Source organism: Sphaerodactylus townsendi, unplaced genomic scaffold (assembly GCF_021028975.2).
Source record: "Sphaerodactylus townsendi isolate TG3544 unplaced genomic scaffold, MPM_Stown_v2.3 scaffold_32, whole genome shotgun sequence".
Taxonomy (NCBI): Eukaryota; Metazoa; Chordata; class Lepidosauria; order Squamata; family Sphaerodactylidae; genus Sphaerodactylus; species Sphaerodactylus townsendi.
In genome coordinates, this window is record NW_025950495.1 from 124,279 (window position 1) to 151,847 (window position 27,569).

At 46.5% G+C, this 27,569-nt stretch overlaps 1 protein-coding gene across 1 annotated transcript; it reads right to left on the bottom strand.

Annotated features, from left to right (window-relative positions):
• Nucleotides 1-8,635: 8,635 nt before the first annotated feature.
• Nucleotides 8,636-26,113, bottom strand: LOC125425354 (disintegrin and metalloproteinase domain-containing protein 2-like). The gene is given in 14 exon segments (XM_048482966.1): nucleotides 8,636-8,772; nucleotides 9,595-9,793; nucleotides 11,024-11,204; nucleotides 12,084-12,190; nucleotides 12,193-12,220; nucleotides 13,764-13,930; nucleotides 15,045-15,116; nucleotides 15,775-15,831; nucleotides 16,372-16,549; nucleotides 18,504-18,580; nucleotides 19,477-19,555; nucleotides 21,887-21,948; nucleotides 23,302-23,369; nucleotides 26,002-26,113. Coding segments are annotated over 14 exon segments (1,524 nt in total).
• Nucleotides 26,114-27,569: the final 1,456 nt, after the last annotated feature.

The following is a 27,569-nucleotide window of genomic DNA, read 5'->3' on the forward strand; positions in this document are numbered from 1 at the left end:
CATGCCGCCCAATGACTGGTGAAGCTGAGTAAACATAGTGAAGGTTGCTGATAAGACCCTAAGTAGATGAAGTCAGAGGTGGGCCTGGCCACGAAAGATTTAAAAACAGCTGGCTGGACCTCCAGTTAGGAAACAGCATGACTGGAAGAACTCCAACCAGAATACAAATAAGGGATTTTGCTGAATTAATGTATCTGCCCCTCCCCTCCCCCAGCACTGCTATTGGGACAAATATTCAGGACCTAATGGGACAAATTGTTGCTGTGTGGCCAGCGAGTACATGCATTCCACACTCATAGTTTTCATGGGAGCACAACTCCCAAGGCCAGGACCTTTTCTGGAACCTATCATGAGCATAGCTGCTTGGAGAACCCAGAACCCACCGTGGCACAGGCCTGCCAAGCCAGGCATGGAGATGTGTCAGCTGGAGAGAATCCTCTGAAAAAGCAAAACCAGGGGTATGCGTGAATAATAGTGGCTCAGTGTGTGGAACCGGCAAGTGAGCAAGAAATGTGGGTGCTCTGTTGCATGTAGGCTCCGCTCATGCTAACATGAAGGCCTCAACACCGTGTCTCAACATCTTCTGTTGAGGCTCAGTACCAGGTTCCTGAGAGAGATGGACAGCTGCTACCTCTCTTGAGCCTGGCCACTGGGAGAGGCGACTGGCACCTTACATCCCTGTTACAACATCCCTCCCAGCTGAACTTCTGTAGCTTCATCATTCTTGCCCAGCTGTTCCTCCTTAGCTTATCCCATCCTGTTTATGACTTCATGTCCAAACTGTGCACTTTTCCAAGGCAGCTGGTGTTTCTGGAAGAATGCCCCCACCATCTCTCTTGGTAACCCAGGATACTTTAGAACCACTTCCACCAGGGAAATCACCACCCATGGGCTAATTAGTTCTGTGGTCTGGCCACTTCCATCATCCATCTTCTTCTCTCCCCCCCACACACACACACGCCCCATTCACTTTAGTTGAACGTTTCAGAGTTGTTGTTTTTTAAATCACTGTAGGTTTATTGTAGAAACTCAAGTGGCAGACAGCAGTGTTTGCTTGACAAATTACACGGTGGCACAGAAGGATGTTCCAGATAAAACACTTTGTTGTTGCTCACTTCTTGAAGGGAAGAAAAGATGTCTTCGCATCTGAACAGCAATGGAGCAGCCCCGTCTGTGTTGGCTATATACTGAGATGCAATAAAAACAAAGCAGAAAATCAACAAGAACGTGCAGTGAACAGGCATTTATGCAAACTCTAAAGCCACTGTATACTAGTATTTCCTTCCAATATACACACACATAAACAGAGTATACACAGAGTATGCATGGCTGGCTGTCCTGTGTTTCCTTTTCTTTTTGTTTCTCTACCCAGGCCATGAAATAGTATTGTGGTGTTATGTCTTGCTTGTTGTTATACAATTGCTGATGAGGTCAAGCTATTATTCTATTATTATGTGCATGATGCAGTTATATTTTATGCTAAGTGCTAATATGTTTTGCTATTCCATTAAGAAATGTTAATATTGTTGATATGCTGTTTAGTGAGGTTTGATAAACTGGGGTTTTGGTTTTGGTGTACTTGTTGCTGTTCATATTTATTTATTGTTCATATTTGATTCTGTTATTCTGTTTTGTTGGTTGTTAGCCACTCTGAGCCCTATGGGGGAGAGTGGGGTACAAGTCCAATAAATGAATGAATGAATGAATGAATGAATGAATGAATGAATGAATGAATGAATGAATGAATGAATGAATGAATGAATGAATGAATGAATGAATGAAATGGCCCATTTCCCATGCTTGGCGATTCTCGTGTTTTAACGTGGCTCATAGCCGCAGCCCTTTGCTCAGCCGCGTCTGTCAGGCATGTTAAAATGAAAGAATTGCACAACAGCGCTGATGAGGGGTGGCTTAGATCCGTGTTAGGGACAGGAACCATGCGAAGTTCCCAACCAACATGGGTTTTTTTCCCGTGGTTATCCCAGGCTTTTTGGCCCATGTGGAAAGAGTCTAAGACTACCCCTGCTATCAATGGCTATTAGCCATGGTGAGTGACATCTGGGGAAACCTTTGGCCTTTGTGCCCTGCTTGTTGGCCCTCCAAGACAACTACTGGCCGCTACATGGGACAAAATGCTGGTCTAGGTGGACTACTGCCTGTTCTGATTCAGCAGAGCTCTTCTTATGTTCCAGTTAGTGGGATCAGTCTGTGAGATGCACAGAAACAAACTGAGCTCCTTTCTGGACCATTACATTTTTCCTTTCACATACTCTGAAACTGCTGATAGTGAAAATCCAGCAAAGTACCAAGGAAACACAGCTGTCGAATGATCCTATGGGTTTCATTCTATAAATAGGTAAAATATAATTCTAGGTTAAAGCAAGAACCAGTGTAATGTAGAATCTAGTGTTTTGGATGAGGCCTGGGAAGACCTGGGTTCAAATTCCCATCTTTAAGCTACCCCCTAGACTGCAGAACTGTTGTTATGATAATAAGGGAAGGTCATACACACTGCCCTGTACTCCCTGAAGGAAAGGTGAGATGGCATAAATAAAAACCTACCTCGTGACCCCTGTTGGGCTTGCTTCTTGAGGCCTAGATTTAAAGGAAAAACAAAATGTGTTTCAAATAGAAATTTTAGAGAACATTTTTTTAAAAACCACACGAGCATCGGCTTCTCTAGCCTCGCAACACTCAGTTTGCCCTTTTAAACAGAATGGCATGATGACAGCAAGCCTTTGCTGGACTATACCACCTCAGACTGTGGGTGGGGGCTTGTATGGTTCCTCCCTCCACCAGGTGGGACCCTCCATGCTTCCCATGGTTCTATGTATGGGGCAGCATTTTTCTCCTTTCCTGGAAAGGAGAGCACTCGGACGCACAACAGCTCTTTACTTGCAGCCTGAAGTGGTTCAGCGGAGAATGAGCCTGAGTCTGTTGACTGATGCGGCCTGGGAAGGACTCCCCCAAATCCCACAGGGACCCTGCAGAACAGCTCCCTCTATAAGCACAGTGCACCACTGGTGGAGGGCAACCCTCAGCACAATGCATACTGGAGGCTGAGGCAGTGATCCTGGGTGACAACAGAGAGGAGGCTATTTTCCTCTATGAAGTGGTTAAGACAGATGGCAGAAAAGGAGGCGAGTAGTTAACAGGATTGAAGATCTAAGGATCCCAGCAAAAGAGGGAGACAAAACGAAGATCTCCAGAGATCAGAGATACTCCTAAAAAAAAAAGAAGGAACTAAAAGGATACGTTTTAAGAAGCAGGGGTCAGGGAACCTGCACTTTGAATTGGCTCTCAGATGTTCAGGAACTACAATTCCCATCAGCCCCTACCAGCATGGCCAATTGGCCATGCTGACAGAGGCTGATGGGAATTGTAGTTCCTGAACATCTGGAGAGCTGCAGGTTCCCTACCCCTGGTTTAAAGATTGAGTCCCTACTCAAGTGAAGAGCCTGCTCTGAACACTGCTACTCCCACCTGAGGCAGGAAAAAGGCTGAAGAGGGCTGGTCAACACCAAGGAGACAGGAGGTTCAAGATTCTGTTTCCTGCCTCCCGAAAGAAGGATGGGAATCACCCGGCCAAGATGTCCTCCTGCCTCATTTGGAGAGCCACAGAGTTTCTGGTGAATTCTAGAGCTGTTGGTGACACAGTGATGTCACTTCCAGACTAGTTACATACCTGGAAGCAATGTCCCATCATCTCTGGAGGCCATTTCACCCCTCCCATTCCCCCTCTTCCCCCACTGACCCACTGAGTGCTGACAGGGGAAGCGGAATGCTGGTGGGAGTTCTCTTGCCACTGTGGGGAAATGGCAAGCCCAGCCGGCTTGCCATTCTTTCTTTGATCTGGATCAAAGGAGGTTTTCCTTTCGCCCAGTTCAAAAGGGATAAGAAATGAAACAATGGGGAAGTTTTGAAAAACAGCAGGGGAACCTTGTGGAAAAATTCTCATGTGGAAACAGTCTCACAGTTGCACAATGTCCACCATTTTTTTCCAAGAACCAATAAAGAAAATACATCTTTCAGAGTTTCAGAGCAAAATGTTTCTCCAACTATAATCCAGAAAGGGGAATTCTAAACCAGGTATCAAAAAGTGAGGGACTGCTGCACTAGCTGGATGGCGAAGCTAATTTGGTTACCGTTCATCCTCATTTTCCTCCTGTTCCTGTTCCTCCTCCTCGTCGTCTTTGTCCTCTTCTTCGCTGCGCCACAAGATGTAGTCTCTCACTTTCACAATCAAGATGAGGGAGCCAACAACGAGAGGCAGAAACAGGAAAAAGCTCACCAGCAGCCAGTTCCTTGTTGAGACACTAGCACGATGCTTGCCGGATCGTGGTGCTAGCAAATCAAAAGACGTAATAGTACCGTGCTCTGCAATATGGTGCAGTCACTAGTCACTTGTTTATTTATTTATTTATTTTATTGTATGTGCCTTACTATCCCACCCCTTCCAGAGCCAAGGCCAGGCTCAGGCAGCTAATAGTACTCAGTAGCAACATATAAATATACACAGCAATAAAACCATCTATAAACATTTAAAATTGCCAGTGTTCTTTTGGCCCATGAAAGGAGTATGAAGCAGACATTCACTCACTCTGCTTGTACCCAGCTTTTAAGGAACATGCTTCCCTTCCCTCTTTCAACCCAGTGGCATAGCACCAACAGGGCATGGTGGGGCGCAACACCCCAGGCGGAGCAGCAAAGGGGCGTGGCCAGGCTGTGGAGGGGGCATTCTGGGGGTGTTCCGGGGCAGGGGTGGACAGTGCTGTGACAGGGGCGCGGGGCGCAGGGGCGCCCCAGGCGCAGTTCCCCCTCGCTCCGCCACTGTTTCAGCCTATCCAGTTTCTCTTGCAACGCATCCCCGGATAACTCCCATTTCCATTGCTTTTTTTCCTCAGAGAGGAAACAGCAACAGACAGTGCAAAACATGGCAACGTCACTAACCACCTCGGAACGTGCTGTCGACACTTCCTCCCAAGCCTCCAGATTCTCTTGTCTTGCAATCAGGTGGGGCCCAGCCCTTATGGCAGTGACAGTGCCCTTTGTTGTTGCACACCTGAGTTTCATGGAAAGGAGATGAAAAAGAACCCGAACTTACTTTCCTTACAGTAACAAGTTCTCTTCCTGCCTGCCTCCCTTTCTGGCAGCAGCATTTGTGTAAGGAAAAAAACCCCAAGCACGCTTTTGCCCCAACAGGGCTTCCACATCTGCCTGATAGGCAAGAATACATCAGTCACCACCAGGAACAAATCCACCTATGCAGGGTTGCTTCCACATAGCAATGGAGCCCCCATTTCTTGCTACATTTTGTTTAGGCACATGATGCAGCCGTTTTCCTTGCTTTTTCTTTGACCCAGCTTCCCACAATGGCCATTCCTCCACTGCTCCTTCAAGCATTTTCTTGCAGTACTGTTTTAAAGTTTGACTAAAACAGTGGCTGTTTTTTGAAAGAAAGAAAAAGCACAAAACCAACTCTTCAGTTGTGTGCATTGCGATTCTGCTTTTACTCACGCCTTTGTTGTTGCATTTTGTTGTCGCATCACAAGAAGGTCTGATTCTAGCATAATCCACGCACTTCTGGTTCATGCAAACCTACAAAGAAAAGGCGACTGAGAACTGTTTCAGGCTAAAAACTGAGGCTGTGGTGGGACCAGTGTGGGGCTGCTGTGAGGATTTTTCTTAGTTCTGTTAACCCTCCCACTCAGCCAGCCATTCCTCAGCACTGCAGAAGGCAAAGGAGCTGTCAAGGCTACTGCCACCGTGGCTTAGAAATAAAGAAGCCTTCCCCTGCAGCAACTGCTAGAGAACACTGCTGGACAGAGCTCAGCAAGCAACTTGGAGCAGGAGGCAATCGGCTCTGGGCCGATTGTGGCCTCTCAGAGGACAGAAGCCGTGGCAACAGGAGGAGCCTCTGAGGGCAGGGTGAAGACTTTTGTCACCTCTGACTATCCCCAAGCCCTGACTGGTGCCATAAGGAGGGGGCAGTTTGCAGTCGGCCTAACCAGTCCTCTCCCTCCTTCATTTATTTAAAGCCTTTTGAAAGGATTTTGTTGTAATTGGTGTTTGTTTGTTTGCTTGTTTGCTTGCTTGGCTTGCTGCAGCTCGCTTCGTTTAAATTCTGTTCGCTACGATTGGATTACGTTGGATTTGCATTTTAAGCTTCATTTCATTTCAGCTTCAGCTCAATTTGTTTGTTTGCTTGTTTGTTTGCTTGCTTGCTTTAAAACTGCTTCTAAAATTCTGTAAACCAAAATTTCAGTTGGCAAGCCAAGATGGGGGTATACTTCGTAAGAAATTATAAAGACCAGGAGCAGGCCACAAATACTGGCATCAGGCGACAGTCACCGGGCAAGGCATCTTTGACATTTTCACTCCCTCGGTCTGATAAAGAAACAAAACTACAGGTGGAAGTGCATTTTCACTGTCAGTTCCACTGAATAAAGAATGGGAATCCAAGTCCAAAGAGGAGTAACGACAATGAAGAGAGTGAATAAAGAACGCTAAAGAACATGCAAGAATTTGTGAATCTAGCTGCTGCTCACTGACCCCCTTCAGCAGCACATAACCGGATAGAAATGGACAGAAAGAGGTTTGGGGATCACTGCCTCCACGAGGGACAGCACGATTTCCAGGAGGGCAAATGAACCTACTGGATTCCACCCGTATCTCAAATTTAAAGTGTTACCTTGTCTTGCCCACAGCCAGCTCCATTGCGAACCAAGAAGGGATCCCTCATAGTTCTCCCCTTCTGGTAGTCTAACGTGATACACCAGCGATTGTGTACTCTTGCATAGATCACTGCTGCATTTTCTATCATGAATGGCTTGTTGTGTGGATATTCACAAACCAACTTGCCACACCTAAGATCCCTGCACTCAAGTGGAACACAACACAGGGGAGGGGGGAGAAAGAGAAGAAAATTACACAGGTGACATCACATGTTCCCAGGCCTCGCAGTCGGAAAAGCAGCACAACAGATGATTAGGTGGCCAATATTTTTCTGAAGGAACTTCTTGACCTGGGCTTATTTCCACATGAATGAAGAAGGGGGCAGGGGCTCAGGTTTTATTGTAACCTGCCCTGAGATTGTGGTATAGGGCAGGTAATAAACGTAAATAGAATAGGTTGGGTAGAAGGGTTTCCTGAGAAGAGCACAGATACTTAAGGGAAGAGGGCAGGTGGTCTATATCAGGCTACAGCTTAGGGCATTGAAGGAGGAGCACACTGGAGCCTGCTGGACAAGAGCACCCTGAACATGAAATAGTAACAAGCAACATTCAGGGTTTGGATCTGGACCCTTCATCTTAGTCCCATCACGTCACTCAGACCTGCAGCTGCACGCCAAACTCTCACGTTCTACCTGCTGCTCTGAAGCTTGTTTCTTCTAAGAAATTGAGGATGGTAGGTGCTCTGTAAGTGCCATGCTTGTCTCAGCAGGCTGGGTGTGCGTTTCTGCATTCCTGATCTGGTCCAGGCTTGGAGGGATAGAATGTCTACTTGTGTGCCTGCGAGACTCTGCCAACATAACTCCCAAAAGCCTCTCAGAAGGGATGGTGAGACAGTGGAATGTCTTTAATTTTAATTCCTGTCAGCACCACCAAAGCGGGTACAAAGTAAACTATCTGAACTTATCCATTTCAGATAGCTCATGCTGCTGCCTCTACTGGGGCTGCTTGTTGGTCATTAAACAGACACACTATGAAAACAAGTCAGGTTGCAAGATGTGTGCGTGTGCGTGTGCGTGTGCGTGTGCGTGTGCGTGTGCGTGTGTGTGTGTGTGTGTGTGTGAGAGAGAGAGAGAGAAAGAGAGAGAGAGAGAGAGAGAGAGAGAGAGAGAGAGAGAGAGAGAGAGTCTACCTGCCACACAGCACCCCCTGGTGATATGCTGTGTAGAAAGCAGGAGGTTACAAAAACCTTAGAGAAAGGTGCTGGTGAATGCAGTCTCCAAGCTGTGGATTGTTGCAAAAACCTTACCATAAACGAGTGCACGCACACACACACAAAAAAAACCCCTATACCTGCCCCCCCGCAAAAGAAACAAAGATGAGTAAGAAAAGGTGCACATGCAGGGATGAACAGCCATGCATGAAACAAGGAACTGCCCAAAAGTATAAACAGGGATAATGTTATGACCAGTTCTGGTCATCGTGCACAATACTTTAAACCAGAAGTGTGCGTGCTGTCCTGCTCACCAGGTGACACGTTTTAATTGCTGAGGATGGGGCCAAGTCTGTGAAACTGTCCCATTATAGTAGTAGAAAAAGAGCAATTTGGAGTTGTGCCCTGCTTTTCGCAACTGTAAGGAGTCTCAAAGCAATTTGCAAACTTCCCCCCTTCCCCTCCCCACAACAGACAACTTGTAAGGTAGGTGGGGGTTAAGAGAGTTCTAAGAGAACTGTGACTAGCCCAATATTTGTCGAAAGTATTGTTCTTTCCCCTGGTCAACACTCCCACCTTCCATTGACCATCGGCCAAGGATTTTATCAACATCCTGTTCATCTACATATACATGTAACCTATCAACGGAAGTTGAGTTTGGTTTTTTTAAAAGCATCAGACATTGGTATCCTTCCCCTGACCACTTCTCCTGACCCCTTCACAAACGATGTCATAGGGAACAAACATTTCATCAAATTATTTCATTTGCATCGAAAACATACTGCCACTGACAGTTCTGATATCCCTTCGCGGAGGAGCCGCAGTGTCCCATCCGGTCAGTCTGGCTGTTAATTTCTTCATAGCACTGTGACGAGGCGCTTTTTGAACCTGCAAACGAACACCAGGTAGAATTTAATAGGAAGCTGCAACACAACGTAAGAAGTTGCCTGCGAGCGTCATCCTTGGAAGTGCCCTGCTTCCCTTCCCCCTGAAGCAATATCGACCTCAGAAAGTAGTTTCGGAGCGGGGGCAGGATCGACTGCTCTTCTATATGGGATTTATTCTATGGAGTCCTTCAGAGCTCCATTCTGAAAATGGAATAGATGAGGATGGATAAATCAAAACTCAAAACAGACAAGGCTGGGCTGATAGTTGCAGGAGAGACTTAGGACCAGTTAGCAGGGGAAATGTGTGTTCTAGGTGGGTTGCAATCTCCCAGAAAGGTCACTTGTTCAATTTGGAGGCCTTCCTAAGTTGCTTCTGGAATGTTAGATGGCAGCTGTGAGTAGGAGGGGCCTTTTACCAGTTAGGCCGATCTGCCCTCTGCACCTGCTACTGGAGTAAAGGGGTGCTCCTACTGTCACTTATGCTGTGGTGACATCCAGATTAGACTACTGTAATGCACTCTGCTCAGGGCAGCCCTTGAAGATTTCTCCAGAAACTTCAATTGATCCAAAATGCTGCCAACTAACTACTGCTGACCCTGGCAAACTTTGCTGTTTTAAACATAATTAGTACAGCTTTGTGGTTATTATTCATACAATCGTTTGGGATGTGCTGTCTGTAAACCTTAAGACTCCTTGAGATCCTTACGAAGGAGAAAAGCAGAGTAAATGTATAAAGGGCCAAGGGAGAGGACGGAGGCAAACCAAGGTTAATGAGGAAACTGCATGGGTTTGTGGGTGAGGGATGGGGGGAGCTTTCGGTTACCTTTGCCAAACACTTTTCGGCACCAGCGATCAGGACTTTGGCACACTCCTGTCATGCAAACCCCAGTGGAGTCCTCGCACATTTGCCCGTTCTGGACATAAAAATCCTCCGAGCATTCTGTAGAAGTGCCGTTGCAGTACTCTTTCAGATCACAGTCAGCATCAGCTGCAGCTCTGCACAAGGTGCCCTTTTCCTTCATCTGGCAGATGGGAGGAGGAAGGGGAAGTCTGACCTTAAGATGCCCCTGCAGACATACAGGGGCATGCCAAAGGCGCCAGCTATGAATTATGAGGGGCCTGTGGTGCCACCAACTTGTTCCTCCTTGTAGACATGAGGCTGAAAAGAAGGGAATGTGACAACTTTGTGCCGTCAATGCCTGCGCCCCTCCCAGGAGCCCCATGGCGCAGAGTGGACAGCTGCGGTACTGCAGTCAAAACTGTGCTCCTGACATGAAGTCGGGCTCAGGTAGCCTGCTTGAGGCTGACTCAGCCTTCCATCCTTCCGAGGCTGGTAAAATGAGTACCCAGCTCACTGGGGGTAAAGTGTAGATAACTGGGAGGACAATGGCAAACCACCCCGTAAACACAATCTGCCTAGTAAACGCTGTGCTGCACCATCACCCTGCAGATCTGTAATGACTCAGTGCTTGCTCAGGGGACTACCTTTACAAGGTGAGGGAAGGGCAACCACCTTGGGTGGTTCGAAAAGGACGAGAGAGAAATTGTTAGAGGATCGTTCCTTAAAGCAGAAAATACTTAGGACGATTGAATGAAACATCCCAGTTCAGAGGCAATGTACCTCTCAATACAGGCTGCCAGGGAGCAATGGCAGGGGGAGGGCTGTTGCTTCTAGGTCCTGTTTGCAGGCTTCCCAAAGCCAAGCGGTCGTTTACTGTGAGAGAGAGGAATGCTGCACTCGATAGACCATTAAGCCGAATCTAGCAGGGATGATCTTGCATTCATCGCCCCGTGCAATCACAGCTAAAGGATCTCTGCCTGAGGCTCACGTTACATACGAGACTCGTTGGCCTAATATATTCTTGAATCCAGAGCAGAGCCTGTGATCAAGAGTGGAACTTGCTCCCCAACACCCTCTAACTCGGGACCTTTTGTGTGCAGAATCTGGGCTCTGGCACTGAGTCAGAAATTCCTGAGAGACGCTGCAGAGAAACCCACAATGAGGCCCACCTACCTGGCAACTCTTTTCCCAACAACATGCTCCCTGGGCACACGTTTTCCCGGGTTTCAACCTGCAGTCTGCCAGACAGCACCCATGTTTTATACATCGCTAATATGGGGGGGGGGGGGAGGAGCAGAGAGACAATTAAAAAATACTGAATGAGGAACATGAAACTGTGCAACCTGGGCTAAGGTTGTTGGGGGGGGATCTCCACCAATTGTGCTCCCAGTTATTTTCCCACAAAACAAACCTGATCAGTGCCGCAGTCACACTGCTCACCGTCCTCAGTGATTCCATTGCCACAGGAAGGGGCTTTGTACTGGAGATTCAGCCGAGGTTTGTTCAGGAGGCACCGCCCCTGTCCATGTGCCAGGAAACTCTGGAAGTCTTTTACGCTGCAGCTGCTGAAGGCCTTCACACCACTGGCCTGCCTGTCATGCGGATTCACAAAACAGAAGTCAGTAAAAACAACTGGGGAGAGACCAAAACAGAGGCAGTTGCAGTATGGATGGCTGTACTGAAAGAGCCCAGAGCAGAAGGACCACAGAGAGCAGCAGTTGTGAACTGCAGCACCAGACTCAGGAACAGCAGCCCAGACCCCCACTGTGAACCACCACTGGTTTGCAGAAGATGGCCAAAAGGCAGGATCTTCTCTGTGGCGGCCCAATGGAATTCTTCCACACAGCTAACTCCCACTGCAAGTTTTCAGCAAACAATAAAGCCTTTTCTTTTCTCCCTGGCCTTTGCTTAATTTTTTATTTTTTTTTCTGAGTGGGGGATTTCCACCTAACCACATAATGTTGACATTGAGGTGCCCGGAAAACCCACCATAACCAATTGAGATGCTGGTTTACAGCCTTGTTTTTTTTAGGATGCCTGTTGCTCTTCTGCCCCTTGACCACTTTTCCTGCTTATGTCCCCTTCTTATATTTATGTAGTATGCGTTTTGATTACAACCGTTGCTGCTGCTTCAGCCAACCTTTTCGCATTGAGAGAAGAGGACAGAAATATTGCAGAGAAATATATAAGACCAACCATTAGAATTAAAGACTGGGGGGGGGGGGGTCTTGCAGATTTGTCACCTATGACTCCAGCAACAGACTACAGAATCAGACCAGGGGTCCATCTAGTACAACATGGTCTGCTGTGATTGACAGCAGCTCTCCAGTGCCTCTAAACAGAAAGAGATTGAAGCAGGAACCTTATGCATGCAAAGCAGGTGGTCCCTCTCCTCTGCATCTCTGGTTGTATCTTACGTTGGAGTCTGGGATGAAGGGAGGGATACGTTTTCAGTCATTTTACTTTCTTACACGGCTGTAGTAGTCATTAAGCAAGCAGATCCGGGACAGTGACAGATTTTTGACTGGTCAAAGAACATTCCTAGGCTGATCCCCAGCAGCTGGGCGACAATCACGGAAAAGTTCTCCAGTGTGTATCCCTCTTTATACTGAAAAAGAACGAGAAGACAGACCTATCATGGAGGAGATCACTGACTGAAACCAACAGGCTTCTGCACTTTGTTCTTATTGCATACTTCTATTACATTTAACTTTGTGTTGTAAGTTGTGTGAAGCTCTCAGGGAGAAAAAAAACAGGGCATCAACGCAACGCATAAGCAAAGTATTAGAATCAACGGGGATTCAGATTGCACCGAAAAAAATTTAATGGGAGAAGTAGGAGTATTATCTCTTTGGACAGGCAAATTTACAGATGTCACAGATTCCTCTGTTTGCTCAAGCAATCAAACTGCCTCATTCAGAGTGGCAAAATTACATTGCAAGCAAGAAGCGATTTTTTTAAAGCACTGGAAATGAGCATGGGGGTGCTTAGCAGCCACATACGTACCACAGCAACTGCTGCCGAGGTGGGTCTGACACACAGCAACCTTGCAAAGGTGGCTCCCACAGAATAAGACTGTTCCTTGTAGCTGGGGGGACATAAAAGCATGGTGACACAGACAGTGCCTGCTAGCAGAATCACACAAAGAAATCAACCCTAGCAATGATGTAGCATCCCCTTGTTCTATACTGTGCACATGTTTTGTGGGAAGACACACTCCTGCTTCCTGCTCCAAAGACTGCTCATTCCCTCTTGATGATCCTCAGTGGAGGAGCACATCAGGAATACCTATGTGGCACTACCTTATTTTCTTTTATCTAAAATCTACCTCTAAGCTATTGTGTTTCCCTTCAAGGAGCTTAGGGCGGTATGCAGGCCTCCCCCTCCCCCCCACCCCTTCCATTTTGTTGCCACAATAATTGTGTGAGGTAGGTCAGGCTGAATGAATGGTTGAAGAGCAACCAAAAAGCTTCAAGTCTGAAAGGGGATTCAAACCTGAGTCTCCTGGGTCCTAGTCAGATGCTCAGACCACTACACCACATGCCTGTCTTCCATGAAACACATGGCATAACCTCTTGGTCTTTTTCACCCCAACTGAAATGATGCCTAAGACCAAGAGCATTGGCTCACATTGAACTTTTGTTATTTCTCTTCTCTTCCTTATCACTCCCCCAGCTCCTTAGGGCAGGCTCGTGGCTGCGCTCTGGACTGTACTATTAACCAGTGGACAGCATGGCCACTTTTTACTGTTAAAAGTAATGTCTAGCTTGGCTTTCAGCTGTACCTGATCTTAGGGAAAGAAAGAAAGAAAGAAAGAAAGAAAGAAAGAAAGAAAGAAAGAAAGAAAGAAAGAAAGAAAGAAAGAAAGAAAGAAAGAAAGAAAGAAAGAAAGAAAGAAAGAAAGAAAGAAAGAAAGAAAGAAAGAGAGAGAGAGAGAGAGAGAGAGAGAGAGGAAGGCAGGGAGATGAAAGCCTTTAAACTGTCAGCTATAGAGACTAGAATGTTTCTTTATTCCTCTAAGTTTTGGGGCACTTCTAGTCTGACCTCCTCCCACACCTGCTCAGAGATTATAATAATGACAAAGTTTCCTTAACAGTGACAACCCTAGAGATTCCATTAATTAATAATAAGGAAAGAGATGCTTTTCTTACATAAACAAGAATGCTATGTCATGGGGTCGCAGGTTGAGACGGGAATGTTTCCACTCTGTAAATCTTTGCAGCAATTCATTCATGCTCCTGGTTGTATGGATTCTGTCCTGTTCTATCCAGAAGTCCAAAGAGGACAGTATGATTTTCATGTTGAGTTTGAAAAACATCTGAAAATAGAAGTGATGATGTGCCCAAGTTCAATGGAAGAGCACAAGTTGTGCACCAGCTTCGATCCTTGGCTTCTCCAGCCAAGGAATCAGCACAAAATGAACCATGTGAAACTGAACTTCATGCAATAGAGGTGTCAAAGGCGAGGAAGGAGATCTACTGCTATAGTCTCTACTGGACTACATGGACCAACAAACCAACAGACTGACTCAGTAGCCTCATATGTTCACATGAGAGCATTAATACATGCCATACTAATGAAATTCTATAGGTGTGACAGGGATTTCCTTTGCTAATGGATCGCCTGACCTACCAGTATAGTATTCAAAGCTGGTCCACTGAAACAATTTCTGTAGGGCCATAGCTCTGCCTCTTTGGGCTTCACAGTATGGGTGGAAGATACATGATGCCCCAAACTTTACTGGAGCCAACAGAATCTGGATCAAGCCTGGATGCACATGCCCAAGGACAGCTCCTCAAGGGGTGCCATACCTGCAGCTTCTGGAAGGAACTGTGCCCTACCCCAAACTCCATGTGGCACTCAGGGGTGGGACAGGCATGCAGATGAATGCTGAACCCAGACCAGTGTTCAGCTGGGCTCACCCCACCCCCAAACTCCTCATGGAGTTTGGAGACGGTACACACCTGTTCGATGCTGGGCTTGGCTGGGTCACTTTTTAAACTGCAGGCTTCAACCCTGCAGTTAAAGCTCGACCCAGCCAGGCTAAGCTCAGCATCAAACTGAGCACTGGGCCTGACCAGCTCTAGCTTTATACTGCTGGCTCTACCCCCAAGCTCCATCCCCAAAGATCGGCAGAGCTTGGAGGGAACCCAGCATTATAAAGCTGGAGCCGATCAGACCCAGCACTCACTTCAAAGCCTGCAGTGTAAAGCTCAACCCAGCTGAGCCCAGTCTCAAGCAGGAACGCCCTGTCCCTGAACTCCGCATGGAGTTTGGGAGTTTGGGGACTGGGTGAGCTGTGCTTGCCCTGGGTGCAGTTTTCAGCAGACATGCCCCAGCCTGGATGGACCCTATACATGCTGTCTTGAGTTCTGCCTGAGCAGAAAAGTATATTGCAACTAAATATCTCACGTAAAGGTGTGATAACTTACAGCATTGAGGAAGTTGACAAGCTGGATGATTTTCTCCGTCACAGTTTCTTCTTTTGAACCCAGATACTCATACTAAAAAACAAAAAAGACACTCCCTTGTTAGCTAGCAGTGTTTTTTTAAAAAAAAATCAGGTCTGCTTCACATACATTTTTAATTTTTGTAAATCCTCACTGAATATCTAAAAATGCAACGCTTGAAGTAAACCAACAGAGGTTTACAAACAGTAGAAGAAGAAGAGTTTGGATTTATCCCTCACTTTTCTCAACCGTAAGGAGTCTCAAAGCAGCTTATAAACTCCTTTCCCTTCCTCTCCTCACAGCAGGAGCCTTGTGAGGTCGGTGGGGTTTCACACTCCTCCAAACAACTTTAGATTCAAGAGGTAGCTTAGAATTCATTTCTCCATGACACTTTGCCAACAAACAAACAAAACCAACTCACCCCTTCTGTTAGCATTTTAAAAACGTTGCACAGATAGAATCGTCGATCTCCCAGTGTTTCATGTAGTTTAACCATAGAAATGCTTCTCTGCACACTTCTAAATATTAGAAAGGCCCCAAGAAGAGACTGTGCACTGGTAAAGGTGGCAATTAGTGGCGTATGTTTGCAGATGCCAGTCCCTAAGAGGCTTCAAGGGGCCACACACAGCAACCTCTGGTTAAGTCTGTTTTGCTAAGAGATCTGTAGTGGCCTTTGGGTGAAGTCATAAGACAGTCATTGCAATCGACCTACCAGCGCCTTGGCCACAATCACATGCATTTCCAGGTATCTTTGGGTACTGAAGTTAGCCTGTTTTAAATGGAAAGCAGAAACCAAGTTGAAGACTTTATGACCACACTCTTTAGCACGCAAGCTCACTAATAGTACTACAGAAAACAAAGTCATAATTGCCCTTGAATTTTGGGAAAGTGCAGAATTTCGCAACCAGAGGGAAAAACTGCTGACTATCAAGAGGTAAGTTAACAGGGAAATAGCTTGAACTAGTGGACACAAGGTATCTTTACCCATCACTACCAGATACAGATAATAGTCTAAGAGTATACAGCTGCCATAGCTTGGGGAAAGGGCAGAATTGACCTCTGTCATCCACATCAGAAATGGCCTGCTTCCTCTGCATGTCCAAACAGACAAAAAAATGGAAAAGGCACTGAAAGTCTCCAGTACTCTCCGGTGACAAAGAAGCTCCCCTTTGTGAAAGTTTTTCTACCACATGGGCAAATAGGAAGCCACAAGACTACCTGGTTATTGTTATATATATCTATCTATCTATCTATCTCTATCTCTATATCTACACACACACACACACAATTTTTTTAAAAAAGCACGTACCGGTACTTTTATGTCGATCTTTTGAATCAGTGCTGTGCTCCACTTAATGTGATAATTCTCTGTAGTAATCGGAAGGCTCGCGTTACCGTAATGTGTTTGATAAACGAGATGCTGAAACCCGTGCGCAGACTTCATGGGCTCAATTCCATAGGTGATGTTTGGGAACTGCAACAGCCCTCTGGGCAGAAGGGAAAGCAAAAGAAAAAGGGATTGCACAATCCAGGACTTTGGCGGTCAGCAGTCCAGCTTCCCCATTCCAGCAGAGCTGTGCCTCGTCATTCCTATCCCATCATTTCAGAGGCAAGCCCGATGCCTGGAACATATGGCTGCCACAGAGGCGTAGCAAGGGGGGGAAGTGCCCGGTGCACTGGTGCGTCCTCCGCCCCCGTCCCACCCCAGAATGCCCCAGTCCCACCCCGGAACGCCCCCGTCCCACCCCGGAATGCCCCCACCACTCCCCCAGAATGCCCTCACCACACCCCCACAGGGGCACGCACCCGATGCGACACACACACACACACACACCGCCCCCTTGGAGCTACGCCTCTGGGCTGCCATCAATTCCACAGTCAACTGAAGCAAACATATCATGCAAGGCCATGATGTTCAGGTTTTTTTCTCCAGCATGCACACCCTTCACTGATTTGCTGCATGTGTTGGGAGTGCTGATTGCAAAGACATCAAATCACACATATGCAGCTAAATGCTAGCAGTAGCCACTGCAAGAAGAGAGGTGGGTTGGAGGTAGCCATTCCTTCAGTTAACATCCCGTTGGGGCCAAAAAAGACTACATCAGCCATTAACAGTTTCCCTTGTATTTACTACATTTGCAGAATGCTTTTTCTGCAAAGCACCCACACTGAAGACTGTATCAATACTATCTGAAGCATATGGATTTGGATCACAGTAAATGCCTCTGATGAGCAACCAAGGACTTGATAAAAGAACATTGATTAGTGACCATGGCTGCAATCTCTTTCTAGCCTTTGGAAGGTGACACTGTCCAGCAGTGGCAGAGAAAGTGTTTGCCTTAAGTCTGAGTTAAGAGACAAAGAGAACAGGAAAGGGTGCAAGGTCTCTGAGGTGCAAGCAGCTGGCCCAGAGAAAGCCGGGGGTGGGGTGGGGGGATTGCGTTGGAGTTATCTGATGCAGGATCAGCAGACAACTCAAGGAGGGAAGGAGTCAAGGCTAATGAGGGATGAATGTTACAACATGCAGGCCTACTTCTCACTGAGGTTACTAAACTGGACCATTTGAACGCACATATAGCTGTTGAAGGCTTTCACGGCCGGATTCAACTGGTTGTTGTGGGGTTTCTGGGCTGATGCCAGCCACAGATGCAGGTGAAACGTTAGGAACAAGATCTACCAGACCATGGCCACACAGCCCGGAAAACCCACAACAAACACATGAAGCTGCCTTGCACTGAGTCATGCCACTGGTCTATCAAGATCAGTACTGACTATTCTGACTGTCAGCTGCCCTCCAGGGGCTCAGGCAGAGGTCATTCACAACACCTACTACCTAATCCTTTTATCTGGAGATGCCAGGGATTGAACTTGGGATATTCGGCATTCCAAGCATGTGCTCAACCACTCAACCTCCCAGCTTCAGGCTGCCTATTTTACATGACTTGAGCTTTCTTCCATTCAAGACAATTTCCCTCTACCCAGAAAGGAAAGAATGCCCTACCCTCAGCTTTTCCTTAATGCACTACTTCTAGGTATGGTAAAGATTATTTTGCATGGAGGAGCATTCAGTAATAAGAGCCCTCGTCTCCCGCCTGACATGGTCCAGCCTAAATAACAGCAGACCACCAAAACAAGAACCGGTTTGTAGCTAGAAATATGTAGGAATTATTCCAGTTGAAAATGGGGGGGAGTTAAGGCACGGGCTTCAAGGACAAGGTGGTTTTGAAAGGGGTTCAAAGAAGAAACAGATTTGGCCCCACAAACAAGTTCTTGATCTGCTTTGTACTGCTTGCAGCTTATTCAGCCAAGCCAAGCCATGGAAGTAGGCCCACCAGTTTCAGTGGGGTGATGATTTTCCCCTGGACCAAAGTAATTAGATCCCCCCAACCTCCATCTGGACTGTGATGCAAAGGACTTTGTCTAACAAAAATAAGGCCTCACCTGAGCCCAGAGCAGGTGCTGAGCATCACAAGTGAATCAATGTAATCAGCAACATATCCATGGTAGTAGCAATCCCGCTTTAAAAAAGAAGAAGAATATCAGAATAATCTGCATTTTAGCAGAGGGCATCTGAGGATGGGGAAGAGGAATTATGGCAGTATACATCTAACAGCTGCACCGATTGCATTGGGGAAACCCAACCCCGCATTTAAACTAGAGGCCAGAAGGCAAAAGACAGGACAGGTTATCTCAAATTAATGTGCTGCATTACAAATAGAACTACCACCTTTCTATAGCAGCTTAGCACAAGAACGTACAAAATGACAGCAGGCAAATGCAAAAGAATGATAATGGCCCTGCTTTGGATTTCGTCCGGCTTTGTAGCCCCTAATTATAGCGACTATCTAAGAGGATACAATTCTGCTCATGCCAGCAAAATGCTAGTCTAGTGGCAAAACCTCAGCTTGTTTCCAAAAGAGATAGGACTGTGCTGCAAATGACATTGGAGACTGCTTCACAGATGTTTTGCTCTACTTTGGCTTCCTTAACACAGGAAGGCTTCCATTTGTCCTGTATCCATGTCCTCCCCAGACACAGAAGATAAGTCACTGTCTTGAATCTAACCCGTTTTATTGTTGATCACCAATTTTGATTGCTGCTCTCATAATTAGTTTTAAAGACTGTTTTCCTGCTGTCACGTTGCTACTTTTGTTCTTTTAAAAAATAGTTTTGCATTATTGTTTTAGCTTTGCTAGTGCCTACTTATGTACTGCAAGTTTATTGTATTTGCTGTTCTTCACTTTTATATTTTAGGTCCCCCTGAGCGCCATTTTACTAGTCAAAAGTTGGGTTGTAAATCCCTACAATGAATCAATCAAGTTGGAAAAAAAAACGTGTTTTGCAGCAACAAAGTAATCAAGCAGCAACTGAATGGGGGGGAAAAATCTTGCCTCCCATGTCTTAAAAATCTTACCTTGATGGACGGGACAGCAGACTGCAGAATCCCTCTACTATCATAGGTATAAATTCTGAAATTGTTGGTTAATAGTGATCTACAAACATAAGCAGGCAGTGAGATGAGGCATAAAGAGAGCGTGACTTTGTTTTGAAAGTCACAACAGCACCTACAGTCATATCCAAGCACCTGTTCATCCCCTTTGGACCACTAACTTTGCAACACAGGGGGGCTGCAGACAAACAGATCAACCAAAGTCTTCTTAGGGAACCTGCTTTTCCCAGTCAGCCAAAAGTGCAGAATAAAGGCTAGCACTACTCAGACCACCTCAAGGATCAGAACTGATGACTGATTCTGCACCCAAGACTGGAAGGCTCCAATTTCTGAAATGTACTATCTGAAGCATCACAATACTAGGGTGTCCTGGTTCTACGCCAGGGCTTTCATCTTCTACATTTCTGCTAGCTGGTGCCTCATAGGCAGGTCTCAGACATTCAGTAGGCCAGCCCCACAATTTGAAAGAGTTCATAAGCAAACGACACACTACATTCTTCCTTCCTTCCTTCCTTCCTTCCTTCCTTCCTTCCTTCCTTCCTTCCTTCCTTCCTTCCTTCCTTCCTTCCTTCCTTCCTTCCTTCCTTCCTTCCTTCCTTCCTTCCTTCCTTCCTTCCTTCCTTCCTTCCTTCCTTCCTTCCTTCCTTCCTTCCTTCCTTCCTTCCTTCCTTCCTTCCTTCCTGCCTTCCTTCCTGCCTTCCTTCCTTCCTGCCTTCCTGCCTGCCTGCCTTCCTTCCTTCCTTCCTTCCTTCCTGCCTGCCTGCCTCCCTTCCTTCCTCCCTCCCTCCCTCCCTGCCTGCCTGCCTGCCTGCCTGCCTGCCTGCCTGCCTGCCTGCCTGCCTGCCTGCCTGTCTGTCTGTCTGTCTGTCTGTCTGTCTGTCTGTCTGGTTTTCAGGCCATGCTTTCCCAAGGGGCTCAGGGCAGCTTACATGCCATTTGTGTATGTCTTTGTGTGTGTGTGTGTGTGTGTGTATGAATGTATGCATGCGCGCCCCATTCTTGTCTAAAGCAGGGGCTAGACTGTCTACTTTTAAATCCCAAAAAATACTTTCCCTTTTGCACTTCCAATATTGGTGTTGAACTGGAAGAAAAGAACATCAGTGTGAAAATTGGAAAAAAGGAGACCCATCAATCCTCTGGAAATGCCTGTCTAGGAGTGGGCAGAACTGCTAATGCATGGATGGAGAAAGGCGGAGAGGAGCAGAAAAGGTGAATCAAGCAGGATGGACAAATTGTCTTTTTCAGTTTCCCTGCACAGGCTGCTCAGAAAGATTTGTAGTTGGCCCGCTTTTGGAAACTTTGAGGTTTACCTGGGAGATAATGTGTGCGCATATTGCACAAGTCAACAATCCTCTTCTATTGTTTTTTAAAAAGAAATAGTTCTATTGTAGACATGTATTAGACCAGGGGTCTGCAACCTGTGGCTCTCCAGATGTTCATGGACTACAATTCCCATCAGCCCCTGCCACCATGGCCAATTGGTTGCAGGTTGCAGGCCCCTGTATTAGACAGGCCCATGAAGAACAAATATGGCTGCACCTTCACTCTGTGTTCAGTTTCCTACTATTGCAGGAGCAATATCAGCATTCCCTAGGAGCTCTCCTTGGTCCTGAATAGCTTGCCTTTACCCTGCCACCCACTTCCAATTGCTAGACCAGACTTCTCCGCTCAGATAATTTCTCTGCAGGTCTTCTTAAAATCTTACAAGCCTGAACCTGAATTAAGCAGGGTACCCCAAATTACCTCCATGTAAGTAAAAGAGATACCCTGTTCTTGTAAGTGTGAAAGCTCTAAAATCAGAGAGGAGGCCTGGAATACCTATTGGGGTGGGGGGCAGATTGCATAGCCTGCTTGGCTATGGATATTTCAGCCGGAAGAGGAGAAGATATTTGAATGTGAGTGTCTGTGTCTAAAGACTAAATAATTTGGACTTTCCCTGACACCAAATGGTAGGCAGATGCTCTCACTACTGCAGCCACAATTGCCCCAGCAGCTGAAGCACTGAAGTCAGTGAACACGGGGAAAAATCTGATCAGGAGGACATGGCTGGGAGAGGTCGGGATTCCTCTCAATCAGTGAAGGAGGCAGATCAGGACTGCAGCACATGTCAGCCGGTATTTAAATCCCAACAACTGAAAAGTGGGGGCTACTGTACACTGTAAGGCTCTAATGGTCTCCTGTCCAAAGGTAACCACATCCGGTAGGGCTGCCCTTGAAATTTCTTGCCACTTGGGAAAGAAGGGAACATGATAACAATATGCACCTGGAAGTAAGTTTGGTTTTCTTCCTTCGTTAGAATTCCTTCTCCAAGCAGCTTTGTTGGAACTCTCCAAGATTAATTCAACAAACTCCAGTAGACCTTGGTTCTACTTACTGTTGCTTCAGATGAACCGTGTACGACTTCCCATCTATATTGATAACAAAGGTCATCCTGTCCTACAACAGCCAAAAAGGTTGTAAAAACTGCAGTTGTTTTACTCCGATATTTTATTGGGAATCCAGACTGCACAAACAGCTCAGCCAGGTGGTAAATCCAGCAATAGTTAAGAGTGTTAGATTAGGACCCGAGACAACCAAATTTGAATCCTTGTTCTGTTGTGAAAGCTTGCTGGGTGACCCTGGGTGATTTTCATGGCGTATCTTTATTCACCCCTTTGGAGGGGGGGGGGTTGAGGTGAATGTTTTTTCTTCTACGTTTTTGGCCTTCCCACAGTGTGGGAAAGCCCTTTGGAGCAGGTGAGGAAGCAATGCCATCCCCTTCCGTCCATCAGCTCTGGATTGGGCTGTACATTTTGTTGTTGTTGTTGTTGTTCTGATTGTAGCGTATTTTTGTTATTTATTTATTTATTTATTGCATTTATACCCCGCCATATCTCAATGACACAAGGTGGCTTACAATAAAAACAATTCAAAAATACAATAAACATTTTAAAAGCATAAATACATAAATATAAAAACAATTACAAAGAGGGCGTAAAAACAATCCAGAATGGGAACCCATACAAACGAAACCAGAGTGCACATGCCACATCCGAAGGAGGACCGGAGGTGATTTAAAAGAAAAAGGAAGGTCCGGCTGGCTCGACAGAGGAGGCCTGGTGGAACAGTTCTGTTTTACAGGCCCTGCAGAATTGCAACAAGCTCCGCAGGACCCGGATGTCACCAGGGAGAACATTCCACCAGGCCGGGGCCAAGGCTGTAAAAGCCCTGGCCTCTGTCGAAGCCAGCCTGTCGAAGAACAGTCCTGAGTTATCATGGTTTGCAATTCAAACTGCTGTTTTAACTTCCTTTTTGTAAGCAGCTTTGAGTCATTTTTTTAAAAGGAGAAATGCAGTCTAAAAGTATTTTAAATTAGTGAGTCTGGTCTAGTAAGGCAAGTGTCTGGTGAAAATCAATGCAAAAACAACCAGTGGTCTACAGAAGTCCTAGCTGATCACAAAAGCTTGTCAAATCAGTTTTGATCTTGTAAGATCAGCTTGGGGAGTGTGGAACTCAAGGCATCAGAGGTTGCCAAACTTCTGGGATCAATGACTCTCCCTCCCCCCCCAAAAGACAACATTCTAGTAGGCGAGCTTGTAGGAAAGTTATAAGAAAATCTTACAGCAATCTTTGAGAATCTCCTTTAGTATATGCGTGCTTGTGCAAATGTTCTAAATGCAGGCCCAGAAAGGAGAAAAGAGTCATTTCTTGCCAGACACACTTGGTGTATCTTGTGTGAAAATGCCACAAGTCCAGACAGACAGTGCTGTTTAGATCTCAGCAATTCTTCATCTAAACAAGGTACCATACCTGATTTCCAGTGGCATGTAATGGAATCCTCTGTGGAATAATCACCTGCATAAGTGTCCGCTGAAAACCTAGACAGGAGAAAGACAACTATGATTGTTTATTAACAGCACTAAAGCCCATTTTAAATTAAAATAAAATGGGCTCGGGGGGGGGGACCTCCTCCCACTCCCCTCCAGGAAACAGTCCATATTGTTCGGGGTTGGGGAAGCTCCTGGGTTGGGGGAAGGTGGGTGGGGAGTGAGATGGAATGTTGTGAGTCCTGCACACCCATTGGCTGGGGGTTTGACATCAGACATTCATCCCTTAGGCAATTATGTATAAGGATATACTGAGCCTCAGGTAAGCTGCGGGCTATGCTTACATTGCGAGCTTGGACAGGTTTAACAAACTACTCCCCTTTCCTCACTTTAATTCTATAAAGAGAATTTTCAGCATCATAACAGTTCTCGTGATTCTTTGAAGGAAGGCACAACTTTCAGCCTCTCTCTCTTTTGCTATTGGAATGCATGTGTGAAAAAGAGAAAGGCAGTTTTGAATGCGTGTGTGTGTCAGTCTTCTGAATTCACAAGCTGGAAGCCTTGAGAGAAGGCAACAGTTTTGAAATACCACTGCTCAAAACTTGTTCTCTCCAGTGTTTGAAAAAGACAAATTTCTCCTTCCTTTTTTCATGTTTAACTAAAACTCCGTTGCTCTCAGCATCCCTTTCCTTTTGGAGCATTTTTCAATAACAATTTATAGAGTTTTTTCATTTGGGAAGTGCTATTTTTCTGCACACCTGGGGAGTCTCCCAAGTGGATAGAGATCTCTCCCTGGTCTACAGGTGGTCTGGTTTGCTGCTTTCATCATCTTCATGGGGCAGGCAGTCTACGGTGATATAATTATTGATGAAAGACTAATACACAATGACTTTGTAGGCTTTGCAATACATGTGGGATTTGGGTGATACATATGTGAAATCTGTTTGCAGCAATTAAGGATGGGTGTCATCAGCTAGAAACACCAAAGTAATTTAATTTCACTCCACCAAATGTTAATCTCGGTGTACTAGGAAATCTGCCCACAATTTCATGCTCAGGGCAAATGAAATTATCCTGAAACAGATGTTATATATTTAATGTCGCCTCTCCCTTCAGGTGTTGTATGCAATTACCCAGCTATGCCAGTGTAGTATACCAATTACTTAAAATGATGACTAGGATTCTTTTTTTTTCTGTCACAAAAAAGGAAACAACTTTAAATTCACATACAAGTTCTAGCTAAAAAAAAGGAACAATTTTTTAAAAAAATATCTTTCCTTTCAGCGGAATCATCTTATATAGAACAAAATGTTTTTAATAACTCTCCTTTTAGTGGGATCATCAGATGTAGAGGTTCTTGTTCTTGCAGGGAATCCAGAAAGGGGGCAAAGGTGCAGTTGGGCATCATGGCCCCCATGGGCACCACATTGGGACCCTGATGTAAACTGTACCTTCTGAAGAGGAAAAGAGTTAAATATGACCTCGCTCAGTGTAGTGGCCCCAATCCAGTTCAGGGATTCCTGGTAGCTGCCTTTAATTTAAAATTGTCACAATTAGACTAAAAGGCAACAAGGGGAGTTTTTTGGGGGGAGGGGATTTCACCTGCTTCCATGTGTGGCTATGCCATACCCCATGTCTTTCATTACAGGTCTGGGCAGAGGAAAAGGGAGCTCGTCGGAAGGAGCTTCTGTTGGATCACTTCCTCCGAGATTTTACATAGTTTATTTTACATTGTTTCAAACACTTCCAGCATCACTGTGGCTGCCAGACCACGGTGGCGCATTCTTGGAGCTACCGCCGAGTTTCATTGGACAGCATCTCCGAGCATGTGCAGAGGGCTTTTCCTTTCATCCGTCAAAAACACACAACCAAGAGGAACTTGGTCCCGCACCAAGATGCGCTTCCTGGGCAGGCTTCAGCTTCCCTTCCTGTTGAAAACTCACAGGATGAAGAGCGCTCCCTCAACCCTTCCCACCCCGTAGCCGGCCCCAGCCTGTCCGGGGCATTCCCACCCTCCGGGGGTGCCATCGTGCCCAGTTTGAGGGGCCCCGGCGTTCACTCACCGAGCGCAGAGGGCAGGCAGAGGGCAAACAGCGCCACCCCCCAGCCTAGGACAGCCATCGCGGGCCGGCAGCCCCCAGCGACCAGTAACGGGCGAGGGAGCGACAGAACGAGACCGGGCAGAGGCCAGCAACGGGCGGGCGTCGGGGCTAGGGGAGCCTTTGCTTTGCGTGGCTGTGCGGCCGAGGCGAGCCTGGCGCTCCCTCTGCCAGTCAGTCGGCTCTGGGGTCCCAGCCCGAGAGAGGGGTAGGCAATGGGCGCCCCCAAGGGCGCGGGGGCAGAAATCCGCTCCGGATTAACGCTGCACGAGGGAAGCAGGCGCTTCCTTCCCTCTCCCAAAACGGCAGAGCGCAGGTTTGTTACGCTATGAGGCCGTCAGTGCACGCAGGGCAGAGATAGCGACTAGTTTGCAAGAGCCATAGGCAGCAGGGGGGTCTTTTTGGGGGGTACCCAGCAAGGCTCCAGACACGGTACGGGATCCAGCAGATCGAACGAGTAAACCTGCCTTTTGAACAACCCGAGCCCATTCCAGGGAAGGGCAAAAGGGTGGCTAATATTGCCACCCCATGCAGCATGTTTTCCCCCCTGCAACTATAATCGGTAGGACTGGGAAAATGCATACCTGAGGCTTTTCTGCTGGCCCCCCATGCGTCCGTTGAGAGCACTGGGGGAGTGGCAACCGAAGATGTACGCGCTATGGCTGCTTCCAGCCGATGGCCTCCCCGATTTGGCATCTTGTATGCCCCCTGGTTCTAGTATTGTGAGAAAGAGAGAAAAATTTCTCTCTGTCAACATTTTCTACCCCATGCATAATTTTATAGATTTCAATCATATCCCCCCTCAGACGTCTCCTCTCCAAACTAAAGAGTCCCAAACGCTGCAGCCTCTCCTCATAGGGAAGGTGCTCCAGTCCCTCAATCATCCTCGTTGCCCTTCTCTGCACTTTTTCTATCCCTTCAATATCCTTTTTGAGATGTGGCGACCAGAACTGAACACAGTACTCCAAGTGCGGTTGCACCACTGCTTTATATAAGGGCATGACAATCTTTGCAGTTTTATTCTCAATTCCTTTCCTAATTATCCCCAGACTTTGCCTTTTTCACAGCTGCCATGCATTGAGTTGACATTCCCATGGAACTATCCACTAAGACGCCCAAATCCCTTTCCTGGTCTGTGACTGATAGCACTGACCCCTGTAGCGTGTATGTGAAGTTTGGATTTTTTGCCCCTATGTGCATCACTTTACATTTTGCTACATTGTACTGCATTTGCCATTTCTTAGCCCACTCACCTAATTTATCAAGGTCGGCTTGGAGCTCTTCGCAATCCTTTGTGGTTCTCACCACCCTACATAATTTGGTAATGGCCTACAGTGACACAAAAGATGCTCTTCCAAATAAAAAAGCAGGTGGAGGAGAAAAAGATATTCCAGGCTGTGATTTTAAAAGCCATCTCTCACTGAATGTCGGGGCAAGGACATAAACAGCTCTGAGCAAGAGAGGGGGGGGGGGTGGAATTGCAACGCCCCCTAGACTTCCTTGGATCCTAAATGACGCCAAATGAGATCCCTTTTAAGGCAGAAAGTAAAGGAATTCCTTGATAGTCACTGTATTGACAATTTCAGAGATAAATTTAAAGTGATGTTCCAAGGTAAAGCCAAACTGGGTAGTGTTGCCTCTTGTTGTGTGTTGCACCCGTCAGAAACCAATCAAAGCCTCATTTGTGGGGAAAAAACCCTGACCACTGCCCCAAAATGGTATAGTCCTTAGAGTGTTGAACTAGGATCTGGGAGATTCCAGCTCCTCAGTTTGCGCACACGCACACACACGCATATATATGTGTGTTCCTGTTAATAAAGTGTTAGATGCGGTCTCCGTCGCTTTGAGCCTACATTCCCTTTGGGTTTGATTCCCAGTTATGCACACATTTTCCTCTCTTTAACACTAGCCGTACTGTCAGATCTGAAAATCCCTGCGGTTTTAAAATGCTCTGTAAATACGACTTTTTTCTCCTTTCACGTTGACACTTCTTCGGGTTTTCTTACTCCCCCACTCACCCCACAGCATGTGCTATATGAATGAAATTCACTAGATTAACAGCCACTTCAGGCTACACAGTGCTACCCTTCCATTACAGTGTGTGAGAGAAGGGAAATAAATGGAGAAAATCAACTTTAAAAATCATTTTAAA